The sequence below is a fragment of the Periophthalmus magnuspinnatus genome, chromosome 23 (genome assembly GCF_009829125.3).
Source record: "Periophthalmus magnuspinnatus isolate fPerMag1 chromosome 23, fPerMag1.2.pri, whole genome shotgun sequence".
NCBI classification, from domain to species: Eukaryota; Metazoa; Chordata; class Actinopteri; order Gobiiformes; family Gobiidae; genus Periophthalmus; species Periophthalmus magnuspinnatus.
This window is the reverse complement of record NC_047148.1, coordinates 1,406,194-1,418,938: the sequence shown is the minus strand read 5'-3', so window position 1 is coordinate 1,418,938 and position 12,745 is coordinate 1,406,194. Positions and strand designations below refer to the sequence as shown.

The window sequence follows — 12,745 nt, the reverse complement described above, 5'->3', positions numbered from 1 at the left end:
TTGTGCAGTATTACAGCCATGTTCCTGGGAGTGTGGAGAAGACGTCCTCTTTCAAGTTGATTCATCGATTTGGAACTTCTGCATATATTAGCCACATGTCAGGAGACTGAAATGTTTTTATACTAAACAATAAGAGTGGCTGTATCTATTTTTCCAAGAAAAATATGTTTTAATCTTGTAAAAATCTGAAATAGTAATAAGATCATCTCTGGAGGAAAACCAGAAAACACAGAATTTCAAACAGCATTGCTCAAAGTCATGAAACAGGTTAAAATCTGTCAATGTGCCCTCATGTCAAATTGGGTTTTTTCAGATTCTAGAATGTGATGGGGAATGTGATGAGGGGCAAGAGACAGATTTCTCTATTTACTGTACTGTACTATACTGGAATTTCCCCACTGTGGGACTAATAAAGGCATATTTTATATTATCTTATCTTACTTTGTCATGAAATATCCAAAACGCCAATACGCAAATGTTGAACCTGATCATTTCTATTACTGACTAAACCCAAAAACATACTATATTACAGTAAAAATCATCAATAATTTTTGCTTCCATCACTTGTATTAAATGTTATTGAGCAATAGAATAGTACAGTGAATGTGGTGTTATCTTAAGCCCAGCAATAGAATTTCTACTGGACCCATAAGTAGAATTATTGGCATCATCACTTCACAGTCCCATAAGTCCTTGAGAATGTAAAGAGGAAAGGAGTGGGAGACATATAGAAAGAGGAGAGTGTGACCTAAGATGGTAGCGGCCCCTCTGCCAGGCTCGGTTCTCCCTATGCGGGCCTCAGTGCTGGTGGTGCTACTGGAGCTGCTCTGGCTGGCTCTCCTGACTGGATCCTGGGCATGCTTGGGTGCAGAAGGCAGCCGGTATGTGGACACCCTGTGGTCAGACGCTATGGCCACCACTGTTATCACACTGGAGCTCAGAGAGTCTTTAAACCTGCAAACAACCACAGCTTTGGAAGGAACAGTCACAGGGTACAATGTGTACATTAATAATGATCATGTTTTCCTGTTTTTGAACACATAATGCAAACGCAACACGTTTCTTCATCTCAAACATCAGTTTGGTTTCCGATAGCCCTTAAAGTGTCTTCATTAAAGGCCCTATAACACACAAAATGCCACACAGTTCCTGACGGCCCGTTTGCGTAAATGCGTGCACCACGACACTATGGAGGTTTAACTGAGATGTGCTTCAAATAAAAAAGAATATTCAACAGACCTACCATGAAACCAGTGCCAATTTCCCCAAATTATGGGTTATGGTTAAGGTTAGGGTCCATTTACACAGTGCTGATTGTGAATGTCTAGGCCCTAGGTACAGCCATTATCTACTAATGCCCACACTCAGCATCATCCAGTGCCAAATCACTTTGCGTCAGCGAAGAGCATGAACATGAGAGACATGTGGCAAAACTCGGGTTAAACTTTCGCAACAGTAGGCAAACAAGTGTCCAGGACAGACTACAAACTACGTGAAGCAGATTTAGAAGAATTCAAAGCAGGATATCAGAAGTGAGATACCAAGAAACTAACAAAGGCACATCTGGACAACTGGACAAAGCATTGTAGGAGTGAAGACGTTTTGCTACTCATCTAAGCCTCTTCTTCAGTCCTTTGAAAATAGTGAGATACAGATCTTAGTCAGAGAAAAGAAATGGTTCGTGAGACACACGAATGATCACCCCTTGATGCCCCCATCCCCTCAGTGTTTCTTCAAAGCATGATCAATGGTAATGGTCAGTAAAAATGAATATAAATGAATTAAAAGTAAAAAATTACAAGACAAAAAAATAAATAAAATAATAATAATACATTGAAAATAATAATAATACAAAATAGATAATATAAAGAAATAAGTGAAGTAATATTAATATATAAATCAAAACTAATCTAATAATACACTATCTTAAAACACATATCCAGCTCATGAAGCCTCTGTCTGGCTTTTTTCCTTTCTCCACGATTTCTCTCGTCATGTCAGCGATAAAAGACAACCTGCAGCCCTTCCAAACGATGATCTCCTTACTTTTATATTTGGCTGCAGCGGCCGCCAGCACTCGCTCTCTTTCCAAGTAGCTCAACAATCGCATAATAATTGGCCTGGGTGATTTGCTCTGCTTCATCCAGCTGTATCCCCTTGTTAGCTTCTTTCACTTCTACTTGTAAGCTCATCAAAAGCTACCCAACTTTTCCCATTTCCTCCGTGGGTTTTAGTAAAGATTGCTGCATTTCAGCCAACACACTTAGCTCTGTGGGTTGGCTAGCTGATTTGGGATTAGCTCCACCAGCCATAGCACCTTGATTGGCAGACGCTGTTCTGGTCATTATTACTCCAAAATCACAAATCCAGCAGAAATCCACTTATGGCCGCTAAATATTAATAGTTCATTAAGAAGAAGCTGAACTTTGATGGTGAATTCAGGTAAAAATGAGGGCCTTGACGTACAGTTCTCATCTTGCTCGGTGCTCCCACGTGACTCCAAAATAAGCTATTTTTGTTAGGAAAGACAATTCTTCATTAAACAGGAATGGGGGCCTGAGACATAATCTCTCCCTCATCTATAAATGCATCCTTAGACCCAAGGCAAACAAGGGAAACAATGAGAGCAATAGGATGAGGGAGTAGGGCCATTAACAGTTGAATAGGGCCATTAAGGCTGAAACAATAGCTGTTTTAGTTTCAGTGTGGTTAGCTCCTCCCTTCAGCCAGATATAAGACAGTGTCCACCAGCAATCTGACCGGAACTGAAGAAGCGGCTCGGATGAGCAGCGAAACGTCTTCACTCCTACAATGCTTTTGTCCAGTTGGCAGATTTAACTTCAGCTTTTACTATGGCTCAGACCTGGATGACTGAGTGATTACACAGATAACAAAGACACAATATTAATAAAAGAAACAAGTCTGCTGACTTCTGGGTTAGGAGCTCCCATCAGTACCTAATGGGAGCTGACGTTGCAGTAAATGTCACTGCAACAAAGAGCCGTGCAGCTATCGGCAACTCCGATCAAGCCCTAAACATGGTCGCCATTGGCATTGAACATGGCTGATTGATGTCAATGCACAGTTGAGCTACCCCCCACCCCCCCTCTCTGGGCAGGAGGGATTTTTTTGTTGTAATACCAGTGAGTGGACACTAATCCGATTCGGACCAGCTCTAATTTAGCAATACCCTATCCAGTTATTTCAATAAACCCATGCCTCCAACGGATAGCTGCCAGCGAGCAGTAGATTTTTTTTCATTTGTAACAAAACAACTATGAGAAGCTGTCGAATCCTACGCATATCACAGATTAACAAAATATAATTGGAAGAGGAAGTAATTACAAAGAAGGGTAATTACAGAGACGTGCACTGGTGGCGGTGAAAACCAAAGTTGATTGGTTTGAAAAGATGAATCACTCCAAATACAACTTCAGGTGAGTAAATTGTGAGGAGAAAAAGCTATAATATGATTTGTTAAAAGAGTTGCTTTAAAGTCGACCTATTGTACATAAGAGTTCGGCTTTAAAGCACAAGAGTTTTCACCAGAAGTTTAATTTGTCCAGAGCGCGGTGGCTGCGCTCCTCCTCCCAGCCCTGCTGCCTCTGTACTTCTTTGAGCCTCTGTGCCTTCACACGCTGTGCCTGCTCCACAAAACGAATGTCCAACCACAGCTCCTGCAAAACATGTACCCCCGTGTAAAGGAAGGGTTTTCGCAGTCCTGTAAGTAGGTTTGGCCATAGCCCTGTAGTGGTCCATACCTGAGGCTGCAGGCCTGCAAGCTCTGGTCACAGTACCTGTAAGCTCTGATCCATACCTCAGGCTGCAGACACACGTGTGGGGGTAGGGCCTGGTTCTCGGACAGCAGCAGTCTGTAGCTCTTCTGGAGATCCTCCAGAGTCCTGCGTTTCCTCAAGATCTTCTGCTCCGCTTCACGCCGCACACGGTCACTCTCCAGCCTCTGCTTGCGCATCTCAATGCTGCACAACACCTAACAGCCATCAGTGTCTGTCCCAGGGTCATACAACACTCACCAACCATCAGTGCCTGTCCCACTGTCCCAGGTTCACAAGACTGCTTTCCGGGGCTTTGGTGCATTGCTGCACTGGAGGCCCTTCTGACCTACACTCTTAAAACGAGGCCTATCAAGGTCCTTTTAGGCAGGGGACTAACCCTGCCTAAAGGGAGGGTTAAAACCCTGTAGTTTAGAACAAGTATAGAACTGCATGATACACACTACAAACTGAACACACACCTGTAAGCAGAGGGGTCCTCAATGTCCTGAGCCACTTCCTCTTGCTCAAGACCAGTCTGTTAAAATGAGACAAGCAGATTTTAGAAACAAATAGAAACATTAAAAAAAAACTTGTGATCTTGGTTTTAGAGCCATCTGACCCGGGGGGAGGGCACTTTGGCACGAGAGCCTTGCTGAAGCAGCTCCTCAGGAGACAGCAAACTGAAGCTGAAAATGTTCCCATCATCTCCAGCTGTCAGGACAAACTGATCATCGTAGCTGGTGCGTAGGTGTCGCAGAGCGCCATAGCTGTTGTCATGGATACTCAGGGTCCAGTAGTGGTGCATGGACTCCAGGCTGTAGTCACCTGGGCTCAGGGGATACACTCTGAGAGAGCCGGAGGTCATCCCACACAGCAAGAGGTGTCGCTTGGAACTGGTGCAGGAACAGAACACACACAACAGACAAGGAGGACTGAGCTTTAGCCGGAGGTCTCAGGGAGGAAGTACCAGCCACACCAAGGACAGGGGAGATGAGGAGAGATGAAGACATACCAAGGAGCAAGGAGAGAGAAGACATAGCGAGGAGACAGGAGACACAGTGAGAAGAGATGAGACGCAGGGAGGAGAGAGGAGACACAGCAAGGAGAGTGGACACACAGAGAGGAGAGAGGAGACAGAGAGAGGAGAGAGGAGTCACACTGAGGAGAGAGGAGTCACACTGAGGAGAGAGGAGACACAGTGAGAAGACACAGTGAGGAGACACAGCGAGGAGAGAGAGAGGAGAGTGGAGACACAGCAAGTATAGAGACACACAGCGAGGAGAGAGGAGACACAGCAAGGAGAGAGGAGGCACAGTGAGGAGAGAGGAGAAAAGAGGCACAGGCTGTGGTTGTGATTGAACTGACAAAAACTGAACACTGATTATATATCCAGGCCCTCCTGCATTAAAACAGAAAGTTTTAAAAAGAGGGTGAGAGAAAGAGAGGGTTAGAGGGTGAGAGAGGAGGAAATAGTGAGAGAGAGTGATTGTACCTGAATGTGAGAGAGACTACGGGGTCTTGCTCTGCATTATGGAGGGGCAGGGCCTTAAAGGGTTCGTCCTGGCGCTGAGCAGGATCCAGCCCCTGATCTTCTGAGAACTCACAGTGGTACAAGAAGCCTGCGTCATACCCACCCTGTCACGGAGAGGTTACACAGCAGACCGCACAATCTACTCATAGTTCTATGACTTTGTACAGTGATGGCTTATACTGAGGAGAGAGTTTATCATCAGTCCCAATATTATATTATAAATCCCCTACATGTACATTATGAAATATAGTTTGTGAATAGTGCATGCTATAGTTATACAACTTCTTGAATTACGGCTGTATAATACCACCTTTCTTGCTGCTGGTTCTGAGCTGGTTAAGAACCAGTTCTAGGCTGATGCTGGTTCTGTTACAGTTCTGCCTGTTTTCATGTTTATCTCCATTCTAGCTTCATTTCTCAGTCTGTTCAGGTCCTTCTATTGCTGCCTACCTGTTTTCCCCTGCGGCTGCCATTCATTTCTTAATCAACCCAGGGTATCCTATATACTCCCTCTGTTGAGTCCTTGCTAGATTATTGACGGGTCAAGAGAAACACATTCAAGCTCTGTATTTGAACTACTCTGTCATTTGCATTTCTGCAATTCTGTATTCTGAATCTGTATTAATCCCCGTTTGAGGGACCTGCCTCTGAAGAATGCAGACGCAATCCTTTCTTGCTCCTGCTGCTTTCTTCTTTACTTTGCTTTTTAATCATTTTACCTCTTCCACTGCTGTTTAGTTATGATTTTCTATTAAGTAAACAAAGACTTTTAAACCATTTCTAAATGTTTTAACAAAATTTCTGACGAGTTAGCAACATGTCCAGGGGACGAAACGAAAGGAATTTTTTCTGTGAACGCTGTCGAAACGATCAACAACAAAGTAATGAGCTACAAGCAAAGATATTTGTTTTAGAATCTGAAAAAGGACTTCACTGGATGCTGCCTGTGACTTCAAGTGGTAAGCAACCCACAGTTACTTTCAGAGAAGAGGGTGAAAAAACTACTACTTTCAACTTAAACCTGAGTGATACGGTGTCTTTTCCAAATGATGTTACATCAACCAAAATACAGCTTATAAACAGATTTTGACCACTGTCACAGACTGATGTTGATGTTAATATACAAACAGAAAATGGATTTTTGTCACAAAACAAGAGCAATGAAAGAGCGGCGGCAGACAGGCAATCTGTGCCAAACATCAAAGTCAGAGATACGCTGCTGTTAGGAGACGGTGCTATCAGAGATGTGAGCCACAGAGGAATCCAAACTTGCTCGTATCCCAGTCACACTGTTTCTGAGATTACAAAACTCCTGCCAAAACCTTTGTCAACACACAAAGGAGTTAAACAGCTAATTGTGCACGCGGGTGCAGTTGACACCAGAATGAATCAGACTGAAATCTTGAAAAGGAATGACGGGCGCATTGCTACTGCAGCTCATCAGCCTGCTGATTTTCTATAAGAAAATATAGCTAATGTGACAGCTCAGCAATTAGCAGTCACTGTTAACCAGCTAGTCACTGCTGTCACTCCAGCTCCATCTCATCTTGCACCACAACTTTCTGTTGAGGTGATTGCACCTGGACCTGTTTCAGAACCTCGAGTAGGTGCACCTGAATGCTATGGGGGAGACCCCAAAGGATGTAATCCATTCTGCTGCATTCTCTTTACCCTAAAACCTCACAGATTCGCCACCGAGAGGGCCAAAGTGGGATCAATCATCTTACTGATAGGGCTTGGTTGGGGGAACTGCTGAGTGGGAGTGCTAGAAAGCTTCTTGTCCTTTTTTTAGTGCATTTGCAAGAGAAGTTCACAAGGTGTTCAGGGGCCACATCCTCTGGACCTGATGCAGCTGGTGGTCTAATGGGGGTGCGATAGGTGGCCCGCATGGTTGCTGATTACTCTATTAAATTCTGGATTTGGGCACTTCAAAGTCAGTGGAATGTTGCAGCTCAGACTGACGCCCATCTCATGATCTCCCTTCTGACCTTGATAACCTAATCTAGCTGGAAACCAAACTTGATCGCCATATCTAAGCTCTGCGTAAAGAGAAAAGGCAAAAACTTTCTGGACGACAACCTATCCCTTGCCCACATTCCCCATTAGGTCTGGCCAGCTACACCTCAGCTCCTCATGATGGGGGTATGGAGCCCATGGAGGTGGGCAAACCAATCTTTCTCCTGAAGAGTGAGAATGCCGCCAGTAGCGTAAATCCGGCCATTTTTGTCAAATATCCAGTAAAACTACACTTTCCCCCTTAAATGGCCTCAGTTTAAAGCTCATCTATTGCTTGAGAGTGGTACTCACACTGTGACCACTCTTATTGACTCTGGCTCTGACATCAGTCTTATTGATGAAAACCTTGCCTGGTATCCATCCATCCATTTTCTTCCGCTTATCCGGGGCCGGGTCGCGGGGGCAGCAGTCTAAGCAAGGACTCCCAGACTTCCCTCACTCCGGACACTTCCTCCAGCTCCTCCGGTGGGACCCCAAGGCATTCCCAGGCCAGCCGAGAGACAGCATGTCCTGGGTCTTCCCCGGGGCCTCCTCCCAGTGGGACATGCCCAGAACACCCTCCCTAGGGAGGCGTCCAGGAGGCATCCTGAGCAGATGCCCGAGCCACCTCAGCTGGTTCCTCTCGACATGTAGAAGCAGCGGCTCTACTCCGAGCTCCTCCCGTGTGACCGAGCTCCTCACCCTATCCCTAAGGGTGTGCCCGGCCACCCTACGGAGGAAACCCATTTCAGCCGCTTGTATCCACGACCTTGTCCTTTCGGTCATTACCCAAAGCTCATGACCATAGGTGAGGGTAGGAACGTAGATTGAGCGGTAAATCGAGAGCTTTGCCTTTGGACTCAGCTTCTTCTTTACCACAATGGACCGATACAGCGACCGCATCACTGCAGATGCTGCACCGATCCGCCTGTCAATCTCATGCTTCATCCTTCCCTCACTCGTGAACAAGACCCCGAGATACTTGAACTCCTCCACTTGAGGCAGAGACTCACCACCCACCCGGAGAGGGCAAACCACCTTTTTCTGGTCGAGAACCATGGCCTCAGATTTGGAGGAGCTGATTCTCATCCCAGCCACTTCACACTCGGCTGCAAACCGCCCCAGTGCCTGTTGCAGGTCCTGGCTCGAAGAAGCCATCAGGACAACATCATCTGCAAACAGCAGAGATGAGATCCTGTGGTTCCCAAACCAGACCCCCTCCGGCCCCTGGCTGCGCCTAGAAATTCTGTCCATGAATATAATGAACAGAACCGGTGACAAAGGGCAGCCTTGGCAGAGTCCAACATGCACCGGGAACAGGTCTGCCGGCAATGCAAACACAGCTCCTCCTCTGGTCAGACATGGACCGTATAGCCCTTAGCAAAGAGCCCTGGACCCCATACTCCCAGAGCATCCCCCAAAGGACACCACGAGGGACACGGTTGAACCCTCAAGGACCCGATGGAGAGTATAAAGCTGGTCCACGAAAACCACACTGCTCCTCCCGAATCCGAGGTTCAACTATCGGTCAGATTCTCCTCTCTAGTACCCTGGAATAGACCTTACCGGGAAGGCTGAGGAGTGTGATTCCCCTGTAACTGGAACACACCCTCCGGTCCCCCTTCTTATACAGAGGGACCACCACCCCGGTCTGCCATTCCACAGGTACTGTCCCCGACCGTCATGCGATGTTGCAGAGCCGTGTCAACCAAGACAGCCCCACAACATTCAGAGACTTGTGGTACTGAGGACGGATCTCGTCCACCCCCGGAGCCTTGCCACCGAGGAGCTTTCCAACCACCTCGGTAACTTCAGCCAGGGTGATGGACGAGTCTGCCTCCGGGTCCCCAGTTTCTGCTTCCTCCTCGGAAGACGTGACAGTGGGTTTGAGGAGATCCTCAAAGTATTCCTTCCATCGCCCGACAACATCCCCAGTCGAGGTCAGCAGCTCTCCACCCGCACTGCAAACAGTGGTGGTAAAGCACTGCTTCCCCCTCCTGAGGCGTCGGACGGTTTGCCAGAATCTCTTTGAGGCCGTCCGATAGTCCTCCTCCATGGCCTCCCCGAACTCCTCACAACCCCGAGTTTTTGCCTCTGTGACCGCCCGAGCCACGGCATGCTTGGCCTGCCGGTACTCATCAGCTGCCTCAGAAGTCCCACGAGCCAACAAGGCTCAATAGGACTCCTTCTTCAGCCTGACGGCATCCCTTACTTCCGGTGTCCACCACCGGGTTCGGGGATCACCACCGCGACAAGCACCGCAGGCTTTACGACCACAACTACGAGCAGCCGCATCGACAATAGAGGTGGAGAACATGGCCCACTCAGAGTCCATGTCCCCAGCCTCCCCCGGGATCAGGGAGAAGCTCTCCCAGAGGTGTGAGTTGACAGAGGGCTCCGCCAGACATTCCCAGCAGAGCCGAGTTACAGAACTGTGATGTTCTGAAAGACGCATTCAAGCCCACAGTCTCATTGAGTTCTATGCCGCCCTCCCAAACGACAAGTACCCTAACATCAGAAAACACGCAATGAAGATGTCCACACTTTTTGGCAGCACGTATATCTGCCAGCAAACCTTTTCACGCATGAAACTGCTGAAAACCCCAATGAGATCAAGATTGACAGATGAACATCTGCATCAGTGTTTGAGACTGGCAGTGACTAAAATGGAACCTGACATTCCACTTCTCACCAGCCAGATGCAGGCCCACAGTTCACACTGATGAACATACAAAGGTAAGCTTACTTTTCTAACTTTAATGAGTCATTCTGAGTAAAAAACAAATATAATCAAAATAAGATCTACTGGGATAAAATACATCTCCATAACCATACTGGTTGTGCTGTGTGCTCGTAAAAACGCCTCAAAACTCTGCCCCAGCTCAACCATCGGACCTCTGTGTAGTACAGCACATCTCCGTGCACAGATTCCAGTTCAGACAGAAACTCTTGGAACTGCCTGGAAGTCCCTTTGCTCTGATGAAGTTTATGCATGACACCACAACCTTCATGACAGAATCCCACATCAACACTTTGCAGCACAGTGTTTGCTGGTGAATTAGGCAGTGAACTTGTAGCGGGGCGGTGAGACCCCGTTCTTCCATCTTCCAGTTCATGCGTCCTATTAGATCGCGAGACATGTCCACCATACTAGGATCCTCGTCAGTTGTGATGCTGACCAGCTTTGACCAGTCCAGGTCTAATTCTTCTATGGTTTGGTACACTTTGCCAAAAATATCCTCCCCCGTCCCTTTGAGACTTTGGAGGGCTGCTAGCTCCTCGCACATCTCAAAGTTTGCACTAACTCCACGAATAAAATGAGCAGCTGCGCTGTGTCCTGCACATCCGTGCTCTCATCCAGTGCTAATGAAAAAAATTCAAATTCTTTCGTCTTCTGCTGCAGCTGGGCATATACATTACCCCTGATTTATTCAATGTGTCTGGTGATTGTACTTGCTGATAGACTCACGGCATTAAAGGCATCTTTCTTGTCGGGACACACCTCCTCTGCGACAGCGTTCATGCATTTCTTGACAAACTCTCCATCAGTGAAAGGTTTACTGCTGCTTGCTATCAGTTGAGCAACCCGAAAGCTGGCCCGAACAGATGATTGGTTCAGCTGAGCTTGGCGTACAAATGCATTTTGCTGAGCTAACAGTCCACTTTTTAGCTTTGTGAGTTTGTCTGCTTGCATTTGGCCTTGCAAGCTATCATACTTGTCTTTGTGATGGGATTCATAGTGTCTCTGCAGATTGTATTCTTTGAATACCACCACCGCCTCTTGAAAGATGAGACAGACAGCCTTTTCTTTGCATTGAACAAAAAAATAATTGTTTGTCCACTTCAGGTTAAATACCCTGCATTCTGAATCAATTTTTCTCTTATCTAACCTTTTTGCCATGATTCCGTTCTCTTTGAGAGGGGCAAGTTTAAGATTTTTTTTCTGGGGGTTGGCAGATGGGGCACAGACCATAGAAGGGTGGAACAGAATGTCACGTTATATGCGTTTATGAAATAGTGACTAACTAATAGTTACTAATGAAAATAGTTCATAACTAAGCAACATTTTATTGCAAAAGTCCAACTTTATTATCAAATACAAATACATATATATGAAAAAAAATCAAAATGCTCTCTGGTATTGTTCAGGGGGCCGGACCAAATGTGGAGAGCCGCAGTTTGGGGACCACTACTATAAATTAAAGCCCTCTTGCTCCTTTTTTGCCTCCACCACCCCAACCTGTTTGATTGATGGAGAGCTTGCATTTACAGTGCAAGCCTTCTGCATTCCAGACGTCGTGGTTGAGGCATCCAAAATCTGGTTGACTAGGAAGGTTATGGTCCAGAAGAGCGTCTGTGGGTGCCCGCTAGCTATATCTTGGACCTAGTTCTCATTACAGCCTTCCATTTGCAACATCTGGATCAACCTTCAAAGGGCTCTTCAAGTTCTCATGTTTTTTCTCCTGCAATCCTGGGTGATCCATCAAAGGATGAAGGATTCATGGCTGGCACTGGGTCTCGTTCTGTTAATCTGTAGAGTGGTTCTGTCCTTTCGTAAGAGTCTTGAGTTTATTTTACTAGCCTGTTAACCATATTGATTCCTCAAAGTGGAAGAGATTTTAGTTGATATTAAATAAGAAATTCATTCCACAGTTGTTTATTGCCTGATTTGTCATGTTAAGAATTACCTGTTTGAAGGACACTCTGTTGAATTTACTAAGACTTATGTTAGACTGTACTCTTTGTTTTGCATTTGAGTCCACTTTATCTGTGTGATAAGTTCTGAGCTGTGCTTGCTTGGTTTTCCACCAAATAAGAGCTAATAATAACAATGCCCTGCACTTGTAATGCATTTACAGGCTTGTCAAAGCCTCTCAAAGTGCTACCCTGTAGTCCTTATTCAATCACTCCATACGTAGGCATGATAAGCTACTATTGTAGTCACAGCTGCCCTGGGGCAGACTGATTGAAGCGAGGCTGCTGATCTGCGCCATCAGCCTATCCGGCCACCACCATTCACGCACAGATCACTTTCATACTAGGCACTGTTTGTTTTATCTGTCAGTGTACCATTGCAACACCAAATGTAGAGTAATGTGGAACGGCATTTTAGGACTATTCACAAAAAAGTATGACATCAACTTCCCGATGAAAAGTGAACTGAGAAAGAGAAAGGTCAGAGAATTGAAGTGTCAGTTGTCTCGACAGCAGTCATTTTTCACACAGCACAGTTCAAATGCGAGAGCTGCCACTAAAGCATCATCCCAAGTAAGTCACCTCCTCGTTAAACACAAAAAGTCCTTCCAAGATGCAGAGATAGTAAAAGAGGCCTTTCTTCAAGCAGCTGACCCGTTGTTCCGAGACTAAAAATAAGACAGAAATAGTATCTTCAATCAAAGCTCTCCAGCTGTCAAAAAGCACAGTTACACGTTGCAGTGAAGCC

The 12,745-nt window shown here is 46.0% G+C and overlaps 1 protein-coding gene across 1 annotated transcript in view; it reads right to left on the bottom strand.

The window, feature by feature from the left end:
- LOC117391418 (cilia- and flagella-associated protein 44) overlaps positions 1 to 12,745 on the bottom strand; it is a 72,721-nt gene that overhangs the window by 19,529 nt on the left and 40,447 nt on the right. Inside the window, exons 16-21 of the mRNA XM_033989229.2 lie at positions 5,269 to 5,411; positions 4,396 to 4,669; positions 4,256 to 4,311; positions 3,818 to 3,980; positions 3,547 to 3,677; positions 749 to 954 (exon numbers count right to left, since the gene is read on the bottom strand). Of these exons, the coding sequence (XP_033845120.1) occupies positions 749 to 954; positions 3,547 to 3,677; positions 3,818 to 3,980; positions 4,256 to 4,311; positions 4,396 to 4,669; positions 5,269 to 5,411 (973 nt within the window). The remainder of the gene's footprint in view (positions 1 to 748; positions 955 to 3,546; positions 3,678 to 3,817; positions 3,981 to 4,255; positions 4,312 to 4,395; positions 4,670 to 5,268; positions 5,412 to 12,745) is intronic.